Source organism: Paroedura picta, chromosome 3 (assembly GCF_049243985.1).
Source record: "Paroedura picta isolate Pp20150507F chromosome 3, Ppicta_v3.0, whole genome shotgun sequence".
NCBI lineage: Eukaryota > Metazoa > Chordata > Lepidosauria > Squamata > Gekkonidae > Paroedura > Paroedura picta.
In genome coordinates this window covers 124,611,572-124,632,651 of record NC_135371.1, presented here as the reverse complement: position 1 = coordinate 124,632,651, position 21,080 = coordinate 124,611,572, and the positions used below count along the sequence as shown (strand labels likewise).

At 42.9% G+C, this 21,080-nt stretch overlaps 1 protein-coding gene across 7 annotated transcripts in view; it reads right to left on the bottom strand.

Moving 5' to 3' along the window:
• Positions 1–21,080, bottom strand: part of QTGAL (queuosine-tRNA galactosyltransferase) — a 267,594-nt gene that overhangs the window by 49,761 nt on the left and 196,753 nt on the right. For 5 of the 7 annotated variants that reach the window (XM_077327585.1, XM_077327581.1, XM_077327586.1 and 2 more), the window contains 2 exons: positions 18,065–18,160; positions 5,930–6,054 (listed from right to left, as the gene is read on the bottom strand). In XM_077327585.1, the coding sequence (XP_077183700.1) occupies positions 5,930–6,054; positions 18,065–18,160 (221 nt within the window). The remainder of the gene's footprint in view (positions 1–5,929; positions 6,055–18,064; positions 18,161–21,080) is intronic. The other 2 variants (XM_077327584.1, XM_077327587.1) reach the window with 1 other exon arrangement.

The following is a 21,080-nucleotide window of genomic DNA, read 5'->3' as shown; positions in this document are numbered from 1 at the left end:
GCCCACAAAGTAAAAACAAATAACATAAAACTACAAACTTGCCATGAATTGTAATATTAAACAGCTTAAACCAATGCCCATTAAACAGTCCTCAGCCTATAAGCATACCATAAAAATAGACTTAAAAGATGGCATATACCAACTGATAGCAGAGATAAAGGGAAATGATCTGGCCTGATGACTTGACTAGATGTAAGGCAAGCCTCAAGGGGGAGAGGCATTCCAAAAGCAAGGTGCCATCATTGGAACAGCTTCATCTCTGTTTGCTGCCCACCACACCTCTGCTGGCAGACGCACAGAGAGCAATACTTGGGAAGATGAACTTGACTGGGATCTGGATTGTCCGGGAGGAGGTAGTTCCAAAGCACACTGACCTCAAGCCATTTACGGCCTTTAAAAGTAGCTCACTTCCTTGGAGGCTCTTCCTGAGCATCATTTTCCAACCCAACGTCCTTTCAAGTGAGACCAACTGAAAGACTGAAATACACAATGGCACTATATTTTAAGAGTCACAAAAATCTGGCTCCTGATCTCCTTAGAGATCTTGTGGGAAGGGGGGAACAGTTAGTCAGCAAACCTCTGAAAAGAGACTTCTGGTGAACTGGAAATACTTCCTCAGATTTTGGAGTCTTTTGACAGATCTCAGAAGTTAAGCAGGGTTGGTCTTGGTTAGTATTTGGATTGGAAGTTCAGGGTCATGATGCAGAGGCAACAACAAATCACCTCTGAATGACTCTTGCCTTGAAAATCCCATAGGGTCACTATAAGTCAGCTGTGATTTGACAACCCTCCCCCACTCCAAAATATTTCAATTCTTTCTAAGAATTGGGGCTATTAAGAAATGCTCTCCCTCCTAGAATTCACCCCAATAATTCAATGACTAAATTCTGTTTATGAATTGGAACCTAGCTGTGAACTCATAGCTGGCAGAAAGTAGTGGGCCAGGATTTGAGCCATCAATACCAAGGAAAGAGCATTTAAGAGCTTAATATGCTCTTGATGTAGGACAGGAACTTCAGGAACTTCTTCACCATCCCTTTAGAGCAGTGCTTCTCAACTTAGGGGTCGCAACCCCATTTGTGGTCGCCTGGCCCCTTCATCGGGGTCCCCTGGTTGCCTGCTGCCGCAGTGACGGCAGGCAGTGGTGGCGGCCGCAAGCAGACGTGACCGGTGGCTGCAAGTGGTGGCAACCGACGGCAGTGGGGCAGCGGTGGGTGGTGGGTGGTGGCAGGCAGCAGTGGCAGGCAGCTGCAAAGCCATTGCAATGGCTGCCTCCCCGCTGCCCAACCGTTTTGCACATGCCATTGCCACTGAGCCCGCCGCCACCGCAGTTTGGGTCGTGGCAATGGAGCAGTTGAGAACCGCTGCTTTAGGGCCAAGTACCTTCTTGTAATTTTGCTAAAACGTCACAACTGAAGCACAGAGAGGGAGACAGCCAAACAAGTAGAATTTCTTTCTCCCTCTTTGATGGCAGGAAGAACAGAATGACTGCAGCAGAGGATGGACAATCCAAGGGGAAGATTATAAAGTCCCAGAACCTGGGGAAGTTCTCTTTCATATTATCGGTTCTGATAATGCACGAATGCCTTACCTAGGGACTTTGTTGTTCATATAGCAAGGAACAATGGGAAAAAGTCCAAGGATAATGCTGAACTTTAAACTACTTCAGTCTGCCCTAATTTAAAGTTGTTTAAGATAAGTTCTAAGTACAGGGGAAAGTGTTGGTATTACAGATTCAGGATGACTGTGAGGGACCTGAAGGGTTTACAAGTCCATTCCTTCACAGAGCTGAACAGAAGCTCTTGCTCAACTGAGAGCTGAACCTTCTTTATATTTGGAAAGTGGCTTGTTAACCCTTCCATCTTCAGTTTAGAATGCCATTTTCATCACACATAAAACAAATAAAAAACTTTCAGCCTTACTAGGAAAGCTGCTTGCCCTATCCATCATTTATGCTCTACAAATCCTAGGTACTCTCTCTAAATACTTGGAGAAGGAAGGGACACAGCTCCTGTGGCCCCAGCATCACAGTGCTGACACTGCTAGGGCAATGTGAAAGGGAGAGAGGGTGGGAAAAAAGACAACTTCAGGAAGCAAAAAGTGCAGGTGAGCTGCAAACTGTCTTGAGTGCTAAGGTGGGGTATGCCATTTAGCAAGCACACGATTGTGTCAGCAACTTCTTCACTATCCCCTCGGGGCCAAATGCCTTCTTGTAATTTTGGCATGACTATGTAAGTTGAGGGTTTACTACAAGCCTTTATTACTCCTCTTCAGGAAGCTCTTGCTCTACAAACAAGAGAAGCAGGGAAAGAAAATCAAAAACTCAAAGAGGAACAGTAGAAGAATAACTTTCTGAAAGAGTTTGTCAGGAATTTCACTGCCTGTACAGGAAACAGCCATTTCATCAGTTCTGAACTCTAACTTTCACCAGGAGGAGGTGCTTTCCCTCTAACTTTTAGAATCCCTGCCGACATTATCTCAGGGAAAAAAAATTAATCTAACTTTTAAGAGAGAACAATATGGAATCTTCCTAACTGTGCAACCAGCCCATCTGAATCTGCTTTATGGCACTTCCACATTCCAAAGTATGTGGTAATCTAGGGGGGTTGTGCCACACAACCTTGTATGCTGGAATCAGCAACAGCTTGCTGTTAATTCAGAACAAACTCTCTTCCAAGAATATGTTTTCCCACAGCAACAAGCAGCGCTCTTCCAAAACGTTTGGCACATCATAAGCAATGGTTGGAGGAATTCTAATAAACTGATCAAATACATCAGTCCGTTCAACGAATAATAAAAATCAAGCCCTATTCTGGTTGTTTTTTAAGAAATGGTTTATTATTTGTTTTCAATGGCTTCACAACAAGAAGTGTGGGATTCAAAAACAAAACACAAAACTTTCTACTTTTTTCTATCTCTATTCAACAATCTGGTCCCTATCACCAGCCAGTCACCTCCAAGATGAACACAACAACCATTAACTGTTCTCAGAATTATTGTCATGAGGCAATAGCTGCTTTAGGAGGAAAACCCATTTCTTTCCCACCCTTTCTGAAAAATGTCAACTATTAGACAAGCTGCTCAAAGCTTTTCAGATGGAGCAGAGTATGATTTGGATTTTCCAGTTAGCATTCAGCTAACACAATGAAGCCCATTATCCATACCTTAGTTACCAGTATAGCCTGTGAAACCTCTATGTTAATAAAATCACGCTAAGTCTAAGCCATATTTTTCAGTTTTCATCTTAAAATGTCTTTAGAGTTTGTTCAACAGCTCCATGAATGACATGAGCACTGAAGGTTTATTATCCAACCCCTGAAGAGTGCTCAGAGGAAACTACACAAAAGTCTCAAAAAGTTTATTTTTAAGACTTAGGGGAACTATGCAGTCCCTGAGTAAGTCTGCCAAGCCTTGAGAGGAAGGAAGTTGTGCCATTCTTGAGCTTGTGAGACCAACCTTATAGAAACTCATTGATTCAATTCAGTTAAAGTTTTAGAAGTCTACTTTTATTTACTACGGGTGGATTTGCATTCAACAAAAGCATGTCTGTTCTTATGGAATCAAGCTTTGTAGTCTGTTGATTCATGTACTCATATGGCTTGGATGCTGAAGACTCCCTGGATCCTTTAAGTACCATAACTAATAAGGATGGGCACAAACCACATTTTTGTGGTTTGGGGTTTGTGGCTGAACCATAACCTGTACTATGAACTGATATGCTGGTTTGTGAATCAAACCAGTTCATATTGGCTAATGAGCCATTTAAAGTAAAAATCTCTGTTTTCTGCTCCCCACAAGAGCAAAAAACAGGGGATTAAATGGATAGAAGCCATTTAACCCCTTGCAAGGAACAGAAAGCAGGGGGTAATTTAAACAAAAACGTTGAACTATCAGAAAGCAGTGAGGAAGCTGGGAAGCAAAAAGCAGTGATTTAAATGGTTTACAGTTTATGCCAATGAAGGTATTCTGATTCTGATTCTAAAATGGCTTATAGCCATTTCCACCAGAAAAAAACCAAGCTTTTTCATAAACCATCAAATGGCTAGATACAATAAACCTGACAGACAGACTACCTGATGCAAACTACCACAAAGTGGATCAAAATTTGTGAAAGTGCATGGCCAGTTCACGAACATTGCTTCAGAAACCATAAACAGCCCGAAATTCATTATGTACTTTAGTTTGTCAGTTGGTTCATGCCAACTCCTGATAGTTAGCTGGGAAGTTTGTACTCGTTCCTGGCCCGAGAGAGGCACACCTGGCCTCGACCAGGGCCAGGGCCTTTTCGGTCCTGGCCCCAACCTGGTGGAATGAGCTCCCGGGTGAGCTGTGGGCCCAGCGGGACCTTGCTGTCTTCTGCAGGGCCTGCAAAACGGAGCTCTTCTGCCAGGTCTATGGTTGAGGCCAGGTTAGTGCAGGAAGAGTAATTAGGGTCCTCCTGTTGCCAACAATGGCCACCATCTGATTTATCTCTCCCCTCTCCTCCCTCAAGTAGATGAATGGGGGGGGGTTGAGGGTTCCGATATCTTTACTTGCTGTTGATTGTTGCTGTTACAGTCTTTTTAATGGGGTTTTAATGGGGTTTTTAGTGGGTCATATGTAAATCGCCAAGAGCCTTTGGGAGTGGTGGTCAATAAATTGAAGAAATAAATAATAAATGAGTCTGAATTAAATTTAAACAACAACAAAATTACAGTTTGTCCTTTTGCCTTTAATACAGCTCCCTAAATTACAAATAAAATATAGTTTGGAATCCTGGTCTTGAGTTAAGAGGACAAATTCTAGTTTGTTGCTTTATGCATTGTCTTATATAACTTACAGGTCATGTAGGGTGTTACATGACTGATTGTTTGTTGTTTATTCCCATTTAGCTGTCCAAATTATTATTCTAAGCCAAGGAGAAAGTGGCACATGTATTGCAGCCATAGAAATCCCCCTTCACCCCAATACAGGAAACATACCTTTCATCTACCTACATTTTCAGCTACATTTTATACCCTGCCTTTCTCCACAATGGGGGCCCAAAGAAGTTTACCCCATTCTGAGAATGTGTAGATCAGTGGATCTCAACCTGGGGGACGGAACCCCTTTGGGGGTCAAACGACCCTTTCACAGGAGTCATGGCAGGGCAAGCAGCTTGGCCGGAGGGGGCACCATCCACACAACTGCCTTGCGGGGTAGATCGAGATAGAGCGTTCATCTGTCTGGAGCAGTGGGAAAGAGCGAGATCGGCATGGTGGGACGAGAGGCAAAACTGAGCTGAGAAACCCCGAAAAAAAATAACAGTTTATATACAGTCATGAACAATGGATCTTCATGCCATTGGCCAGTTCTGGTTTAATTTCTGTGAAAGAATACTTGCATAAGTGTACGGTTTGGGGCCATCACAACATGAGGAACTGTATTAAAGGGTCGTGGCATTAAGAAGGTTGAGAACCACTGGTGCAGATGGTTCACAGTTTCTCTTTATCACAGTTTGATCTTAGTTTGAAATTCTAACCATTATACCACACTGGCGGTTGATAAGGAGGTGGATACTGCTGAACAATAGCAAGCAGCCAGTCCAAGGTTAGTCATCAATGTCATGTGGTAACAAGTCATCCAGTGGTTGCTACTCGGCCAGGTCCCAGTGTGTCCCCACCCCTTAAAAGCTAAAACAGCCAAGGTTAAGATACTGCTCACTTCCCCTGCCTTTTACTGCCAGAAACCAATTCTTGAAGACTAACAGTTCTGTGTAGTTGCCTACCAATAGCCACTTGAAGATATTTGTTTCTTAAACTCACTGGTACTGCTTCTATTATGTTGGGTGGGTTTAAGCTCCCACCCAACCCTGCCTACCATGGGGTCCACCCACAGATCTTCAGGTAGTTCCACTCTACCCAAGTTGGTAGCTCTAATCTCAAGCAATTTCATACAAAACATGTCTTACTCAAGAACTGAATGAGTTGCTGCTTGTGGATGATAACGGTAAAGAAGGAGGCACTGGTCAACTCGAAAGACTTCACCACCTTTTCGCAGATGTTCATAAAAGTACAGCAGATCTTCTGGGATGCCCTAGAATAGACCATATTGTGTTTAGTTCAAAAATAACTAACATATTAAGCCAGCATTTAAAAGCCACTGGAATTCACATAAAATGCTACCGAATAGATATTGGGAGACACTGACCTTAAATATATATATATAGCTTGTTTGAAAACAGAGTATGACTACATTACTTTAGGGATTGAGGGTGAGGAAGAAATCTTCACACTTTTTCAAATGCATATAAAATATTTACATATTGATCTGCACCCCCCAAGTGCCATATTTCTTCCATATTTATCTTCCATATGTCTAGCTAATTCTCTAAGATTTTAAAGCAATAATTGTCGTACCCCAGTGTAGCACAGTGATGATCATGTACTTTAACAACTTCCCACCCACTCTGAAATGTCTTCTAGTAGCAGTGCTTGAGCTGATTTTAGTTATGGCATGGGTTGCAAGTGGTCACTGAGGCAATTTTAATCAATAATTGTGTTGGATTATGTGCTGCTTTTACAGAGGAAGACTGGGGACGTAGAATCCTACTCCAATGTAATTTCTGCTACTTCCTCCTCCCCTTCTCTTGGAATGATTCATAGAAGTACCTTCCTTTCATAACATGAAGAATTAAGTTTATCGTCTCTTCTTTAGAAGTCAGTGGTTTGGTGGGTGAGACAAGGAATATAACAAGTTATTGGTTATTACAGAAAGGGATAACAGAATTTTGGTTTAAAACAGTTACAGCTTCACACACACCACAGCTTTATTGAACTAACTGGTATTTATTTCAGACAGATAATAAAGGATGGTTTTATTTAAACTCCTCCTTTAACTCAAGAATTTCAGGCCATTGAAATAGGGCTAGCTTGTCTCTCAATCCCCTCACAAGTTCCTAACCTATTATTCCCCTAAGGTAACACGCTGGAACTATTCCTGCTGGAGAAAGTTGGATCTAGGTGGGTCAGTGCTGCTGCACCTTTTAGATTTGACAGCCGCATTTGATATAGTTGACCACAAACTAGTGACCCACTGCCTAGTTGAGATAGGAGCTAGAGACACAGCCATGAAATGCTTAAGTCCTTCCTCTAAAACAGGGGACAAAGGATGGTAGTAGCAGAAGATATCTTCCAGCATATGGCCCTAAACTGTGGGGTCCCACAGAGGATCATTCTTTCCCAATGCTTTTAAATATCTATATGTGCTCCCTTACCCAACTGATCTGGAGTTTTGGGTTGTTGTCACCCATACACGAATGACACCAAACTATTTCTGCTAATGGATGACCATCCACCAACATCCCCAGACAATCTGGCCTGGTGAATCCAGCCAAGACAGAGGTCTTTTGGCTGGGCCGGCACATAGAAGAGTGGGTGATACAGCTCCCAACGTTTGACAGGATACAATTAACACCGGTACCTACTGTCAAAAGTCTGGGCGTGATTTTGGAACCTCCATTAACAATGGAGGCCCAAATCATAAAGACAGACCACCCGGCATTTTTCCACCAGCACCAGACATGCCAGCTTGTACCATACCTCTCTGAATTGAAGCTAGTGTGATCCATGTGATCATCACCTCTAGATTAGCCTTCTGCAAATCACTCTATGCATAGCTGCCCCTCAGACTGCTTTGGAAACTCCAACTGGTCCAAAATGCAGTTGCACGAGTCCTGAGAGAGACTCAATATATAACACATATAACATCAATGCTTACTCAGTTATATTGGTTCCAGATTGGAAACCAAATCAGGTTCAAAGTGCTGGTTTTAATCTTTGAGGCCCTAAACAGTCTGGGACCAGTGTACCTATGGTACCACGTGTTCCCTTATAATCCCCCAAGAGCACTGAGACCAAAAGAACATCTGCTCGTTTAGCTACATTGGCTCCAGATTGGAGACCGAATCAGGTCAAGATGCTGGTTTTAACCTTTAAAGTCCTAAATGAGGAGGAGGAAGACTCAGACAATGATATGCCCTCCCTTCTCCCCATCTGGTGTCCTCCAAAAGGGGACACCTAACTCCAAGTCATAGGGAAGGCATTAAGGGGAGCCCTATGAGCATGGGCAGGAGAACTGCAAAAGCACAAGAAAAAGGCAATCTAAACCCCTTCAACCTACCATCCAGATATATTTATCCCTCTCCTCTGTCCAACTCTGTAATGCTGCTCTATGTCAATGGTGACACAAGCAAAGTCAAGTTGGCCACAGGGTTTTAATTACCAAGCAGCTGCCCAGGACCACATACCAGTTTCTAGATTTCACTGTGCCATTGTATTGCACTCAGTGCTTAGGGATCTATTGTTCTTATCATTTGAGATAATATTTCCATCATTCTGTAATTAAGAATACTGCAATTTAAATATTTAACTGATAATTTCAGCAACAATGGATTTTTGAAGTGTTACTATCACAGCAAAATATTATCACACCAAAATGGCTTTAACATTTAGCATAGGTGTGTGTGTGGGGGAGGGGAGGGTTTGAAAAGCAGATATGCCTAGCTTCTGTGTAGTGTTTAGCACTTACTTTCAGTAATCAGAAAATATATCACCAGTTCAACACAACCATCCATTGGTGAGCTGAGTCTAGTAGTCAGTTTATTTGCATTAGCCATTACAAAATGAATTAAAATTATTAAAACTGAGTCTAATAAGAAATAAACATATGGGTATGGAAGAGGATAGAAAATAAGTTAAAACATTTAGCATCCATATGTACATGGGAAAATGCAGGAGGAATAAATGTGTTTTCGTAAGATCAGCCAAGGTAGTTTTCAAAGCCAGAGTGTAAAATTCCTAGAGATTGGGGGGAGGGTTTTTTTTGCCTGGAGAGGGTGGGGTTTGGGAAGGGGCAGGAACTCGGTGGGGCATAATGTCAGAGTCCAGCCTCCAAATCAACCATTTACTCCAGAAGAACTGATCATTTATAATTCCAGGAACTTTTCAGAACCTGCCTTGAGGTTGGCAACCCTATATCAAAGAAATGCTGCTGCTGTTGATGATGATAAAATCTTGAGAAATAGTGTGAAGAGTCAAGAAGCTCCAAGTTCAAATCTCATGCCAGCCACAAGCTAACTAGGTGATTAAGCACTGCCATATGTTACGTGTGGCAGGACTCCCTGCCTCAAAGACAGGCACACTGTCTTCTATAACCAATGGCACTCCACAATCGTCCAGGCTTAAGCCAAAGCCATGACACTGCTAAGGTCTGCCAAGCCAGGCCAGACTCCATCTTAGAAATCTTGCTCTCTGCCTTAGGCTTAGAAATGACAGCCTCTGCCTGACTCAGGTGCCTCTGGGTTCAAGCTCACATCCTAAACCCCCCACCCCACCCCACCCCATTGTATTTCTGATAGAGTGGACCGGCTCCCTTCTGTTTGCCCAGGGGCTCCTAGGCAAACCCTTTGTCTTGTAACATTTTCACACTTGGCCCCGCTGCCATGGGAAATCTCCTCCCCACATCCCGCCAGCTAGACCCAATGGCTCTCTTACTCAGAGCCATTAAAACCTTTGTCCAAGCCCATCTACAGCCATCTCTGCACTCGGCCAGGCATTGTCCCAACCTCCGGGGACTCTGGAAACTTCAAACACATGCTCACCTGAGTCTTGTCACATAGCCTCGTTCTCAAAATCCCATAAAAACTGTGGCTTCACACAGCCTCTCTGAGTGTCTTCCAACCCGGGACCTATGGAGACCTCCCATGCTGGTTTGTGGTGTTTCCTCTGATCCTCCATTCCTCAGACAGGTAACTATACCATTTACATCAGTGTCTGCCTTGAGTTCCTACGGGTGGAATAACCCTCGTATATATATAGGCAAGATCCAAACGCTAGTTACCCACCTCTCACTATAATTGAGCTATTTTCACCACAAGCTCTAAGACATGTGTTCTAGGACACGTGTTCATGCAATTTGGGTAACACGTATCCCCTGCTTGTAGTGTGTATATAAACATACTATGATCAGCCAGACTTACAGACGTATTTTAAGAATGACTGATATCATGTACATGAGGTGATTTGAACAACATATATTCTAAGTATTACTTAAAGGTCAGTATTAAAACAATGATATACAATTACTAGGTGTACATTCCACTGACTCTAGGATAACAGAGATGGGGTCATGTTGCATTTACTCATTGAGAAAAATTCTTCCACAGCTGGAGTTCCACAGTCTATTCCTAAACAGTGTCGTAACAAAGGCATAACTCTCTTCAGTTGTTCACAGCTAGTCAAATTGTAATAATACTTATGCTGACAGCAAGCGCAAGATGATCCTTGCAGGACTAGAAAATGTACAGGCCTGTATCTTTAATACTTGTAGGTTCTACAGGTATCAGCTCTTCCAAGGCCTTTTAGTGACTGTAGTACCAGAACTCTTACCAGTTTCATAGATGTTATTAATTCTAAGAAAAAGTCCACAAGTTACTATAAAACATTTATCTTGATAGCTGCCTATAGTGTCAAAGAGGAAACGTCAACACATTATCTCTAGGTAACACATTATAAAGACAGAGACTTCCTCAGCTTTGAAGTCATAAGCGTTCAGCATATATGGGTGCATCATAATTTCTAGACATACAGCTCTGAGGATCATGTCTGATGGATATAACAGAGTAAGGAAGAGTAATAAAAGGTGCTATAGAAGGCAGAGCTGGAAAAGTTCCTAGGCTTTTGGAGCTAGTGCTGAAACATATGAAACATTTTAACCCATTAAAGGAATAATGAGTAATGGGGAAAAGGCTGGTGGCTAGGGTTGATGGCAGAACCCACATTTCTTTCTGTTCTGGCAAGACATTTTATAGACAAAGCATACAGAAGAAACTGTTGGAGATTAGGCATTCACAAATGACCAGCTCATTCCAACTTACTCAAAAACAGATGTTACGGTTCTGGGCATTTCCTGACACATACTCTTGAATGCTTGTGGGTGTGACTAAAAAGGAGGAGGAAAGGGAAAACATTGAACTGCGGCACTAGAAACTGTAACATTGCACAAATTCAGTTTGCAACAAGAGAATTCCAAGAGATTCTCTTGCAAGGTGAAAGTTTGCACTTAAGTTCCAAGCCACACATGCACCTGAGATATTTTACTCCGAGTGAATATGCACAGATTCAGACTGTCAAAATTAAAAGCCAATATAAATATTAATGCTACAAGGGTTCCAAAGTGTTTTTAAAGAGAGCCATAGCAGCATGCAAAAAGAAAGAAAGAAAGAAAGAAAGAAAGAAAGAAAGAAAGAAAGAAAGAAAGAAAGAAAGAAAGAAAGAAAGAAAGAAAGAAAGAAAGAAAGAAAGAAAGAAAGAAAGAAAGAAAGAAAGAAAGAAAGAAATTGGCCAACAACAACAAAAGATTGGCTTATGCTGACTAGAACTCAGTATGTGATGGGTTTGAGCGACTATAAGCACAAGCATGCTACTTTCAATAACTGATTGCCATTATCACCATTGTCACACTGACCACAGGTTTGACCATGATGGCCCTTGTGACAGCTTCATACATTTTTCTTCCAATCACTGAATCACAGCAGACATTTGGAGCTACCTGTTCTATAGCTAAACAAATCAGGACTATATGAAACAGCATAAACCTCCCAGAATGGCTACTGATTTTTTTACATGTGTAGGTTTGTGGTGAACATAGCTTCATAGGTGTTTTGAATCACATTTGTCTTTCCAAGGTAGTCACCAGAGATAGATTTAAGGACTTGTTATAACCCAACATATTCATCTAATGTTTAGACCATTTTTAAAACAGCTTTCCACAGAAGTATACAAATCCCGTTAAGCCTCTTGCTAGCTATGTGACTGCACTTTGTACTGTGTGCTGATAGGCCTTTAAATCATTTTGTCCCAATTTGAAAACAGGAAATCTGTGATGAAGTTATAATTGCACCATTGTTTGGAAAATAAGGATTACTCTCCTGAAACAGACATATTTGAAGCAACACCAGCAAAGAGCAATTCAATTAAACTTAGAAGAGGTAGAAACCTCAGTGATGGAATTGGGGTGGCTACCTCAGTATGCCTCATAACTTGCCTGAAGACATATTGCGAAGAGGGCTTGTTTTAAGAGAGTTTATAGCCTAATTTATCATTGGCTACAGCACTCTCTTTCTTGGATACTTCTCAAGCACTGATGTCTGTTCAGTTTTACCCATAATGTGCCAAGAATATCAGAGTCTGTGTTTTGTCTTGATTTTTCCCCAGAGCACCTTGACAAACGATTTGACAATCTCACTATATTTTAATTCAGCTTCTAAAAAAGCCAAGCTGGACCTGACGTTTTCCATTCCAAAACTTTTTTGGGGAAAAATCCCTCATCTAGAAAAGAGTGGAAACATTCATTTTTCTAACCTACTAGTGACTTTTCCCAACACACTTTTATTTTCCCAGATTCCTCATCATAGGGTACAAGGAGGAAGAGAATGCAAAACTAAGGACAAAGCCACTTCATCTGCAGGTTGTGTCTGAGGAACATACACCTTCCATTGCCAACTTCTGTGGGATTCATCAACATGGCTCTCTCTTGAGTGCATTTCAAAATGGATGTGTCTAAAAGCCCTAGGGTTGGTCCAGACTAAATTTTCCAGTAATGGAGGGGTGAGGTAATGTCCACCAATTTACCTCTTCCTGCTGCAGACCCTGATTTTCCTCTGATGCAGTTTTGTGAGGGGGGGGCTGTCCCCCAGGAACAGCATTTTGGGAAGATCAATAGGTTGAAGTGGTAGAGGGGAGAAAAGAATGTACGATTGCATCTAATGTAGTGACTCATGTGTGAGCAAAAAATTTAGTCTGGATTCAACCCCAGTCTAAAATATTAAAACAGAGCATGAGCCAGTGACAGTACTATAAATATTACATATTTTCCAAATATTAGAAAGTTGGGGGTAGAAAACATTAAAGCCACTGATTCCCCAACTTCTGACTTATTTTCTGAAGTGAGAGGCACAACTTCAAAGAATTGCACTCACCTTTCTTCCAAATAGCTCAGGACAGTATACATAGATCCCCCTGCTGCTGTTTTATCTTGATAAGAAACTAGAAATTAAGCCCGTTGTACTTCAAATAAAGCGGGTGCTAGTGAGGTGGGTGGCTGGAGGGGCAGAAGGAAGGGAGGAAGATAGGCAGGAAGAAACAAAGGTATGAAGAGAGAAAGAGATGAAGGCAGAGGGATTGAAATTTAGAAAGGAAGAAAGGAGGAAGGAATGGAGGATGAAGGGACCGGTGGGAGGAAGGAAGTGGCATGGGGGGTGGAGAACGCAGGGGGGGTAAGCGGCGGCGGAGGCAAGCAGGGATGGCTGGGGGGTGGGAGAGGTGGCGGAGGGTCGATAAGGCGGGGCGGATAGGTGTCTGCAGAGGTGCGCGCAGATGGGGGGGTTGGGAGTGGGGGGAGAATGCGGAGGTGTGCGTAGATGGGGAGGTCTTTGGAGCAGGGTGGGAGAAGGCATGGCGGGAAGGTGCGGCGGAGGCAAGTGGGGATCGGGAGGGCTTGAAAGAGGGGGGGAGAGCGCGTGGCGGGAAGAGGCGCAGGAGGTGAGTGGGAGGCTGGCTACCTGGCTCATGGGTTCCGAGGTGAAGTTGGGCTGCTGCGGGGCTGGTGCTGCTGGCGCCACAGTCGAGGGTAGGGCGGGCGGGTGGGCGGCGACGTGCCTCGCGGGCCATGAGACTCGAGATGTCGGCCTGGAGGCGAAGTGAGGCTCTGCTGGAGGGCGGGCGGCTCGGGAGGCGGGCAGCTAGCTAACTGGCTTGTCGGGGCCAATGCCAAGTCGGACGGTGGCGGGGCCAGCGCTTGCTGCAGCGCACTGGAAGCCATGGTGAGCGGGTGGCGACGTGGCTTGCTGGCTTCTAGGCAGCAAAGTGGGGCCGGCAGGCGAAGGTAGGCTGTGGGGGAGGCTGGCCGGTTTCTGAGGTATGGGGCTGGCTAACCGCCTTGTTGGGTACCACCTGAAGTCGGGCCATGGCAGGGCGGGCGGGCTACGACGTAGCAGGCTTGAAATGGCGGTTGGTAGGCGAAGGTAGGCCAGCCGATTGGGCCCTCCACTTGTCAGTTCGGGGGCAAGAGCCCACTCAGTGGCCTTTCTCATCCCAGACTGACTCCTCCCACAGAGGGTTTACTCCTTTATTTTTTACAGTGGAGCGGTTACAGACTAGTGAGAAAGATTAGGTAGAAAGGATTGACTTGGCTCAGGGTGACCCTGTGAGTATCATGGCCAAATGAGGAATCAAATACAGGTTTCACAGGTAGCCAAGCTATCTACCCACTTGAAAGAAGTCAAGCCCTGAACAATAATTCATGCAAAGACACAAAGGTTAATTTTGGTTAATTTTGCTGCACCCATGAAAAAAGGTTGTCTGACTGTGGAATCCTATGCAGAGTTACTCACATCTAAGACCACTGATTTCAAAGAGGCTATTCTGTAGTAATTATGCATAGGATGGCACTGTGATTATTTGGGTTTACCTCTGTCTTTAATTATTTACTTTGGATCTTGGCTGTATTTGATGCTGAGCTTCAAGGGAGTTCTGGGTATTTGAAGATCCAGTGTCACCATGATGGTAAGCTCCCCCCTTCAGCTGTTCACAGCACAGGTCCTTGGATGGTTTTGTCCCCCTTTACTCCAAACATCAGAAAAGTGAGTAGTTAGAAAACTTTAACAACTTAGTGGTTTCTGAGGCTCACCACAAGGTGGATGAACTCCTCAGCCTTTCTCCTTGGGCTGCAGAATGGAAGAAAGAACTTGATCTTCAAAACATAGTGATGCCATCTCATTGCATTCCTATATTTTCAAATATTAGTGTGAGGTCTAGGAGATTTCACAGCCCTTATCCACATTCAAAAGAAGGGCACAGGATTTTTGCCAAAATAAACCCCAAACTATATTCATCAGGGGTAAGCACATTTCTGAGTGCCTTACATCATTATGGAAGTAAACAAAACTGAATAGAAATGGGGGGGGGATTTGTATAATCCATTAATTGCATAATTAAAGACTACCGTGATTCCGAAATGCTCCCCCACAAAGGAAGCTGCCTGCTGTGATTGTGCTGTGGCTGGCCTTCTTGCCTTTACATCAGCCTTTGTGTGGGAAACAGGTAATTCACCTGCAAAAGAGGACTGGAATATCTTAAGGAATGCTTACTACCAAGGGAACCTGCTCTATCAATTAAAATCATCAAAGGCCTTTTTGTCCCAAGTGCTTCTGCCTTCTGAAAATGAGAGGCTGTCAAGACAGGACTTTTTCTATTTTGGGAACATAACTGTGGATCTTTCTCACCAACTTAAATTAGATTCAAATGGGTAGCCATTTTGGTCTGGAGAAGCACAATAAAATCAAAGTCCACTAGCACCATTAAGACCAGCAAAGATTTATTCAAGGTGTGAGCTTTCGAATGCTTGCACTCAAAAGCTCACGCCTTGAATAAATCTTTGTTGGTCTTAAAGGTACCACTAGACTCTGATTTTAAATTAGGCTGGCACCTATGTAAACTATTTTTGGGTTCCAGATGTAAATGTAAAGCATTCAACTTCAGTTTTGTGTACGTTTTTAAAGAGTGATTTAATTGTTCAGTGTTATCAGTATGTTTAAACTAGGGGGAAAGGCTAAGAGTTATATAATATTTGAATTTAAAAGACAAAACATAGTGGATCGTTAGCACAGAACTTGAAAACCGGGACCCAATATAGTAGTAGAATACTAGAAAAGTGTTTAACACGCTGCACAAATGCTTCTGATTATGCATTTTAAATGTACTACATAACAAGGCTTTTAATTTGAGTCCCTGGTGTCTGCTGTTCATTCCAGAATTTGAACAGCAGGTGGACAGATTTGGTCACAAATGAGAAAAGCAGGTTGCTACTATGGAGATTGTTTAGTACATAGAAATATTGGAATGGAGACCTTTTAGTCTGTTTAAGTATTTATTGGCAGCAATGTGACACCTGCCCATTTGCTAGATACTAAAGGGGGAAAGAAGATCACTCTTAAACATGGCAGATGAAACACTGGGCCGGTTCCTCCTTTCTCGTTATTACGGTGCCTTGCAATGTCTGGTGAAGTATTTCTCTCAGGATTATCTGGGACGAGTCATGTGTTGCTGTGAGAGTACTATACAAAATATCTGTGCCTTAAAGAGGCAGGATGCTTTCTGAGGAACTATGTGCCTGTGGTGAATGTGCTTCCTGTTTCAATTTATCTAGAAAAAGGAATTCTAGCACCAGTTACCCAGGTACAGTACCAACATTTACATAATCATGGTTAATCGTTATTATGCCTAACAGTAAAGTGACTGGCCCCCATGTCAAGCATGGAAGCAGCAAAGCCAGACCACCCACAGAATACCTGGCACACTCAGGTACACAGGTGTGAAGAAAGGTATGATTTCATAAATGATCCGGATAAGAAAAGACTCAACTCCTTGCTGTTTATCTACTACTAACACACTTTTCAGTACCAAAAGAATGCTAGCTATAACTGTTCAGAACCTATATATTTTCATCTCATCCTTCTTCCAAGGAGATCAGGGCAGCAATATATGGTTTGTACCGCTTCCCCTTTGTTCTCTAAAGAACCCTGTGAAATAGGCCTGCTTGGGAGAGATGGAGTGCCTGGCTGAAGGACACTCAAAGGAGTTTTCTGGCAGAATGGCTACAATCTAACACCCTAACAGCTACATTCCAGTGAAAGCAGTGTAAGCAGCATACCAACTTTCCCAGTATCAGCTACGTCCCACATGAATGTTTCCTAATGTTCGATGAAATATCTGTATTTAACCAATACAATTCAATGTACAGGTTTTGACACTAATGTTGTGCAAACACTTTGAAACAATGCCATGGCCTTTAAAATCTACTATTATTTTGTATCCAACCACTGGAAGATGGACCAGTGATCTCTGAGCAATGACAAAGATGTCAACATTCTGCTCATTGCAACCATGCAAAATATGAATACAGAGACAACCAACTGAACAACATCATATAACCATCCACACCTTTGTTTGGGAATCCAACCACTGGCTGCCTCATTGACACAGCAACTAATTACAACACTATGAAAATATACTTGGAGTACCAGTGCTTGGGGGAAATATACTTGAGTTCTTGCTTATCATCTTGCCAGGTGCTGGCTCTTTACGCCCATTGCAGAGTGAAAGCCTGGAAGGGTTCTTCATTAGGAACTAAGGATGGACACAAATCAGAAAATTCCTGGTTGGGGTTCAGGGAGTTCTTGAACTGAACTCCCAAACTGAAGCAAAAGCCCCAAAATGAATCAGCCGGTTTGGGCAGATTTGTTTTGCTTCTCCCCATTTAGAAATAAGAGGAAGTGAAACTGACTGGTGAAATGTATGGTAGCCATTTAAACCTAAAAGCTTGATGGGTCCACCAATCAGCTGTTAGTCTTAAATTGCTGACAAATATTTAAACCCTCCATTTCACTTCCATCCTTTCTAGCCCAACAGTCAGTGAGTGCATCCAACCCACTATTAGGCTAAAATGGCTGCCAGCTATTTAAACCTAACAGCTTGACAGGTCTTCCCATCCACTGTTAGGTTTCATTGGCTGACAACCATTTCAGTGGTCCGTTTCACTTACCCTCACTTGGAAGGGTGAAAGGAAATGTTTTAAATGGCTGACAGACATTTAAATCTAACATCTGATGGGCAGACCTGCCAAGCTGCTAGGTTTAAATGTCTGACACCCATTTCAGTAATCAATTTAACCCCCTCATGCTTTCAAGTGAGAGGAAATGAAATCCATCGCCAAAATGGCTGCAATCTGTTTTGCTTCTATTTGCTTGGAGTACCCTGCTCAGCTGCTACGTTTAAATAGCCTGAAATGAATCAGACAAAAGGTATGGGAAATGTTTGGGGAGGCATGAACCAGGCAAATTCATGATGAATTTAGTTCCTGCCTATCCCTATCAGATACATCTTGGTCCCTTCTTTGGTGAGTAATTCCAACACTCAGGATTTTTATTCCACAGGCTTCTCTGAAACACCCTTAGAACACACTTATAATGCATGTCTACATAACTTACCTTTCCTCCTTCATCAAATTTGCCTACATGACAAAACCATTCTCGGGAGCAGAACCAAGTTGGCATAATAACGGTTGGTCCATGGGAAGTAAAAACCTAAAATTATACAACAAAAACAAATACTGATGATGAAAGAAGCAAAACAGTTAACAAGTATTACTGAGGGAATCAAAAGGCTTTATTTTAGTTTTGTTTTTAAACACACAGAGCTGTTTAATATATAATAATAATGTATCATCTTTACTAATTGTAGCTTCAAGGATGGCCTAGGTTTGCTATCAACAGAGGATGGGGTGCTTTTGGGGAAACTATACTAAAGAAAAAAAAAGGTGGTAAAAGCATCCCCTAGTCATTCCCTGTTTATCCAACTGTTTATCCACCACAAGGCCTAGATCCAGCAGCACTCCCAAGCTACAGGCCTGCTTCTTTAGGGGGAGGGCAACCCTACCCAGGTCAAATATCCATTTCCACACCTACAGTACATCCATTTCATCAGGATTTGCAGTTTGCTAGCTTTCATCTATCTTAAAACTTCCTCCAGAAAGTTCACAGTTTCCACAGCCTCCCTGGGATTGTTCAAAAGCACAAAATAGAGCTGAGCATCCAATTTCTTCAGTTTAGTACTAACCATTGCTATTGTTCAGCTATGATCATAATCTGGTGTCTTAACTGTGTTCATTTTCCCTTGGGTGACTGTTAGGAGTTTAGCCTCCTGTCAGAGACTAAACCCCTTACATTATTACTCTGATCTCTGCAGACACACAGGAGCCCCCTCACCATGATCAAGTGTGTTTCCAAGAGGGAAGTAGGCAGACTTTAAGCAACATAAGCCAATGAGAGGCTGTGGAGACTCAGGGAGGCGGAGAAGGAGAATTAAGAGGTAGGAAAGTCTGTCACTACCTCAGTCAGGTCTTGGGAAAGCCACAGAAAATTGTTGAAGTTCACCTAGGGACGCCAACCTCCAGGTTGGACCTGGGGATCCTCTGGAATTACAGTTCATCTCCAAACTACTGAAATCAGTTTTCCCAGAGAAGATTGATGATTTAGAGCAGGGGTAGTCAAACTGAGGCCCTCCAGATGTCCATGGACTACAATTCCCATGAGCCCCTGCCAGCGAATGACTTGTTTGGTGTAGTGGTTAGGAGTGTGGACTTCTAATCTGGCATGCCGGGTTCGATTCTGCACTCCCCCGCATGCAACCAGCTGGGTGACCTTGGGCTCGCCACGGCACTCATAAAACTGTTCTGACCGGGCAGTGATATCAGCGCTCTCTCAGCCTCACCCACCCCAAAGGGTGTCTGTTGTGGGGAGAGGAATGGGAAGGCGACTGTAAGCTGCTTTGAGCCTCCTTCGGGTAGGGAAAAGTGGCATATAAGAACCAACTCTTCTTCTTCTTCTTGTTCGCTCAAAAAAATGGTACATTTGAAACTCAATGGTAGTTATTCAACCCTCTAAAGTAGGTTTGCTTAGGAGTGGATGCACCACTGCCTGCATCAAAGCAGAGATGACCACACCCTCTCTAAGACCATTTATGCACTGGGAACAAATCGGGGGCGGATGAAGTGCACCAGGCCAAATGCTCCCCCATGTGGCTGCAGGAAGAGGTGGGGCAACCTGCCACGGCTAAAACTCCAGGCTGCAGCACGGCATGAAACCTCCAGTGCATAAACGGTCTAAGGGAAGCATTTACTGTTCCCTGGACCCACACTGGCAGATCTAAGCAGCCAGTAGGGGTAAGACAGCACAGGCAGATGACAGGTCTCAAATTTGACAAATGCTACAATTAACAACAAAGAAAAATCACTAACATAGATAAACCATCTGGAAAGTTTTTGAACAAAGTTAGATATCTGCAACATAGCCTAAGTTGCAAAAAACTTTAAAAATTAATTCTGTTATTAAATATGTATTTATTTATGATTACATTTATATTACACCCAATCTCCACTAACTCATTTTGGCATAGACAGACAGTGAGTGAGTTGGAGAGCGAGTGAGGGAACAACACACACACATATATGCCCTGTTGTAATCTTTTGTTGGTAAGAATATATTTAAAAGAAGTCTTGGGAAGTTAAATGAACGTGGCCCTTAATTTGTATATTTTTGAACGATAGGTTTGGTGAGTAATACTAACAAACCCAGGAACTGTTTATAATCACTGTTTGCTCTTTTAAACAAATATGTCTCAAATCTAGTGTTGAAATAAACCAGAATATCCGGATTATGTAAAGTAAATGTATTCTTTCCATTAATACAAGACAAAAAGCTAGCAAGTTTACAGACTTATCTTGATGTCAAAAAGCTAAAAGAGAATACTGCACCCCGTATAGTGTACCAAAAAACTAACTGTATAGTATACCAAACTGTATAGTATACCAAAAAACTAACTGGTAAGCAGACCAAAACAAAACATAGAAAGTGAGTTCTTGAAATTAGATACATAACAGACTTTCTTTTTTACCATAATATACTAAAATGAAGGGGATGTATTTTCTTTCTCATAGATTTGGTACTACATGACTGTCTTCAACAAATACAGTTATGTTGTATAACCCCATTTTTTCTTTCCCTTTTCTGTATCCCCACTATTGTCCCCCCCCCAAGACTCTTTGCTCTGTGGGTAGGAATCTGCTGGTTGTCCCTGGCCTCTGGGAGGCACACCTGGTCCCAACCTGGTGGAATGAGCTCCCGGAAGAGTTAACAGAATTGTCAACATTCCACAGGGCCTGTAAAACGGAGCTCTTAAGCCAGGCTTTGGTTGAGGCTGGGCCAGGAAAATTGGCTCCCACCCTACATGGGCCTATGGAAAGCTGTTGGCCCAGATACTCTCAGAAGCTACCTCCTGGAGAGCCAATGGTTGTGCTTGGGGGGGAGGCAGGGCAGGGAGGTGGGAATGAAGGCATATCCTGTTGATAGTGTTTTTCCACCATCAGGGGTTTTTTTAGACTTGGTTGGGTGTTGTTTTATGTGGGGTTTTGAATCTATGTAAACCGCCATGAGCCAGCTCTGCCAT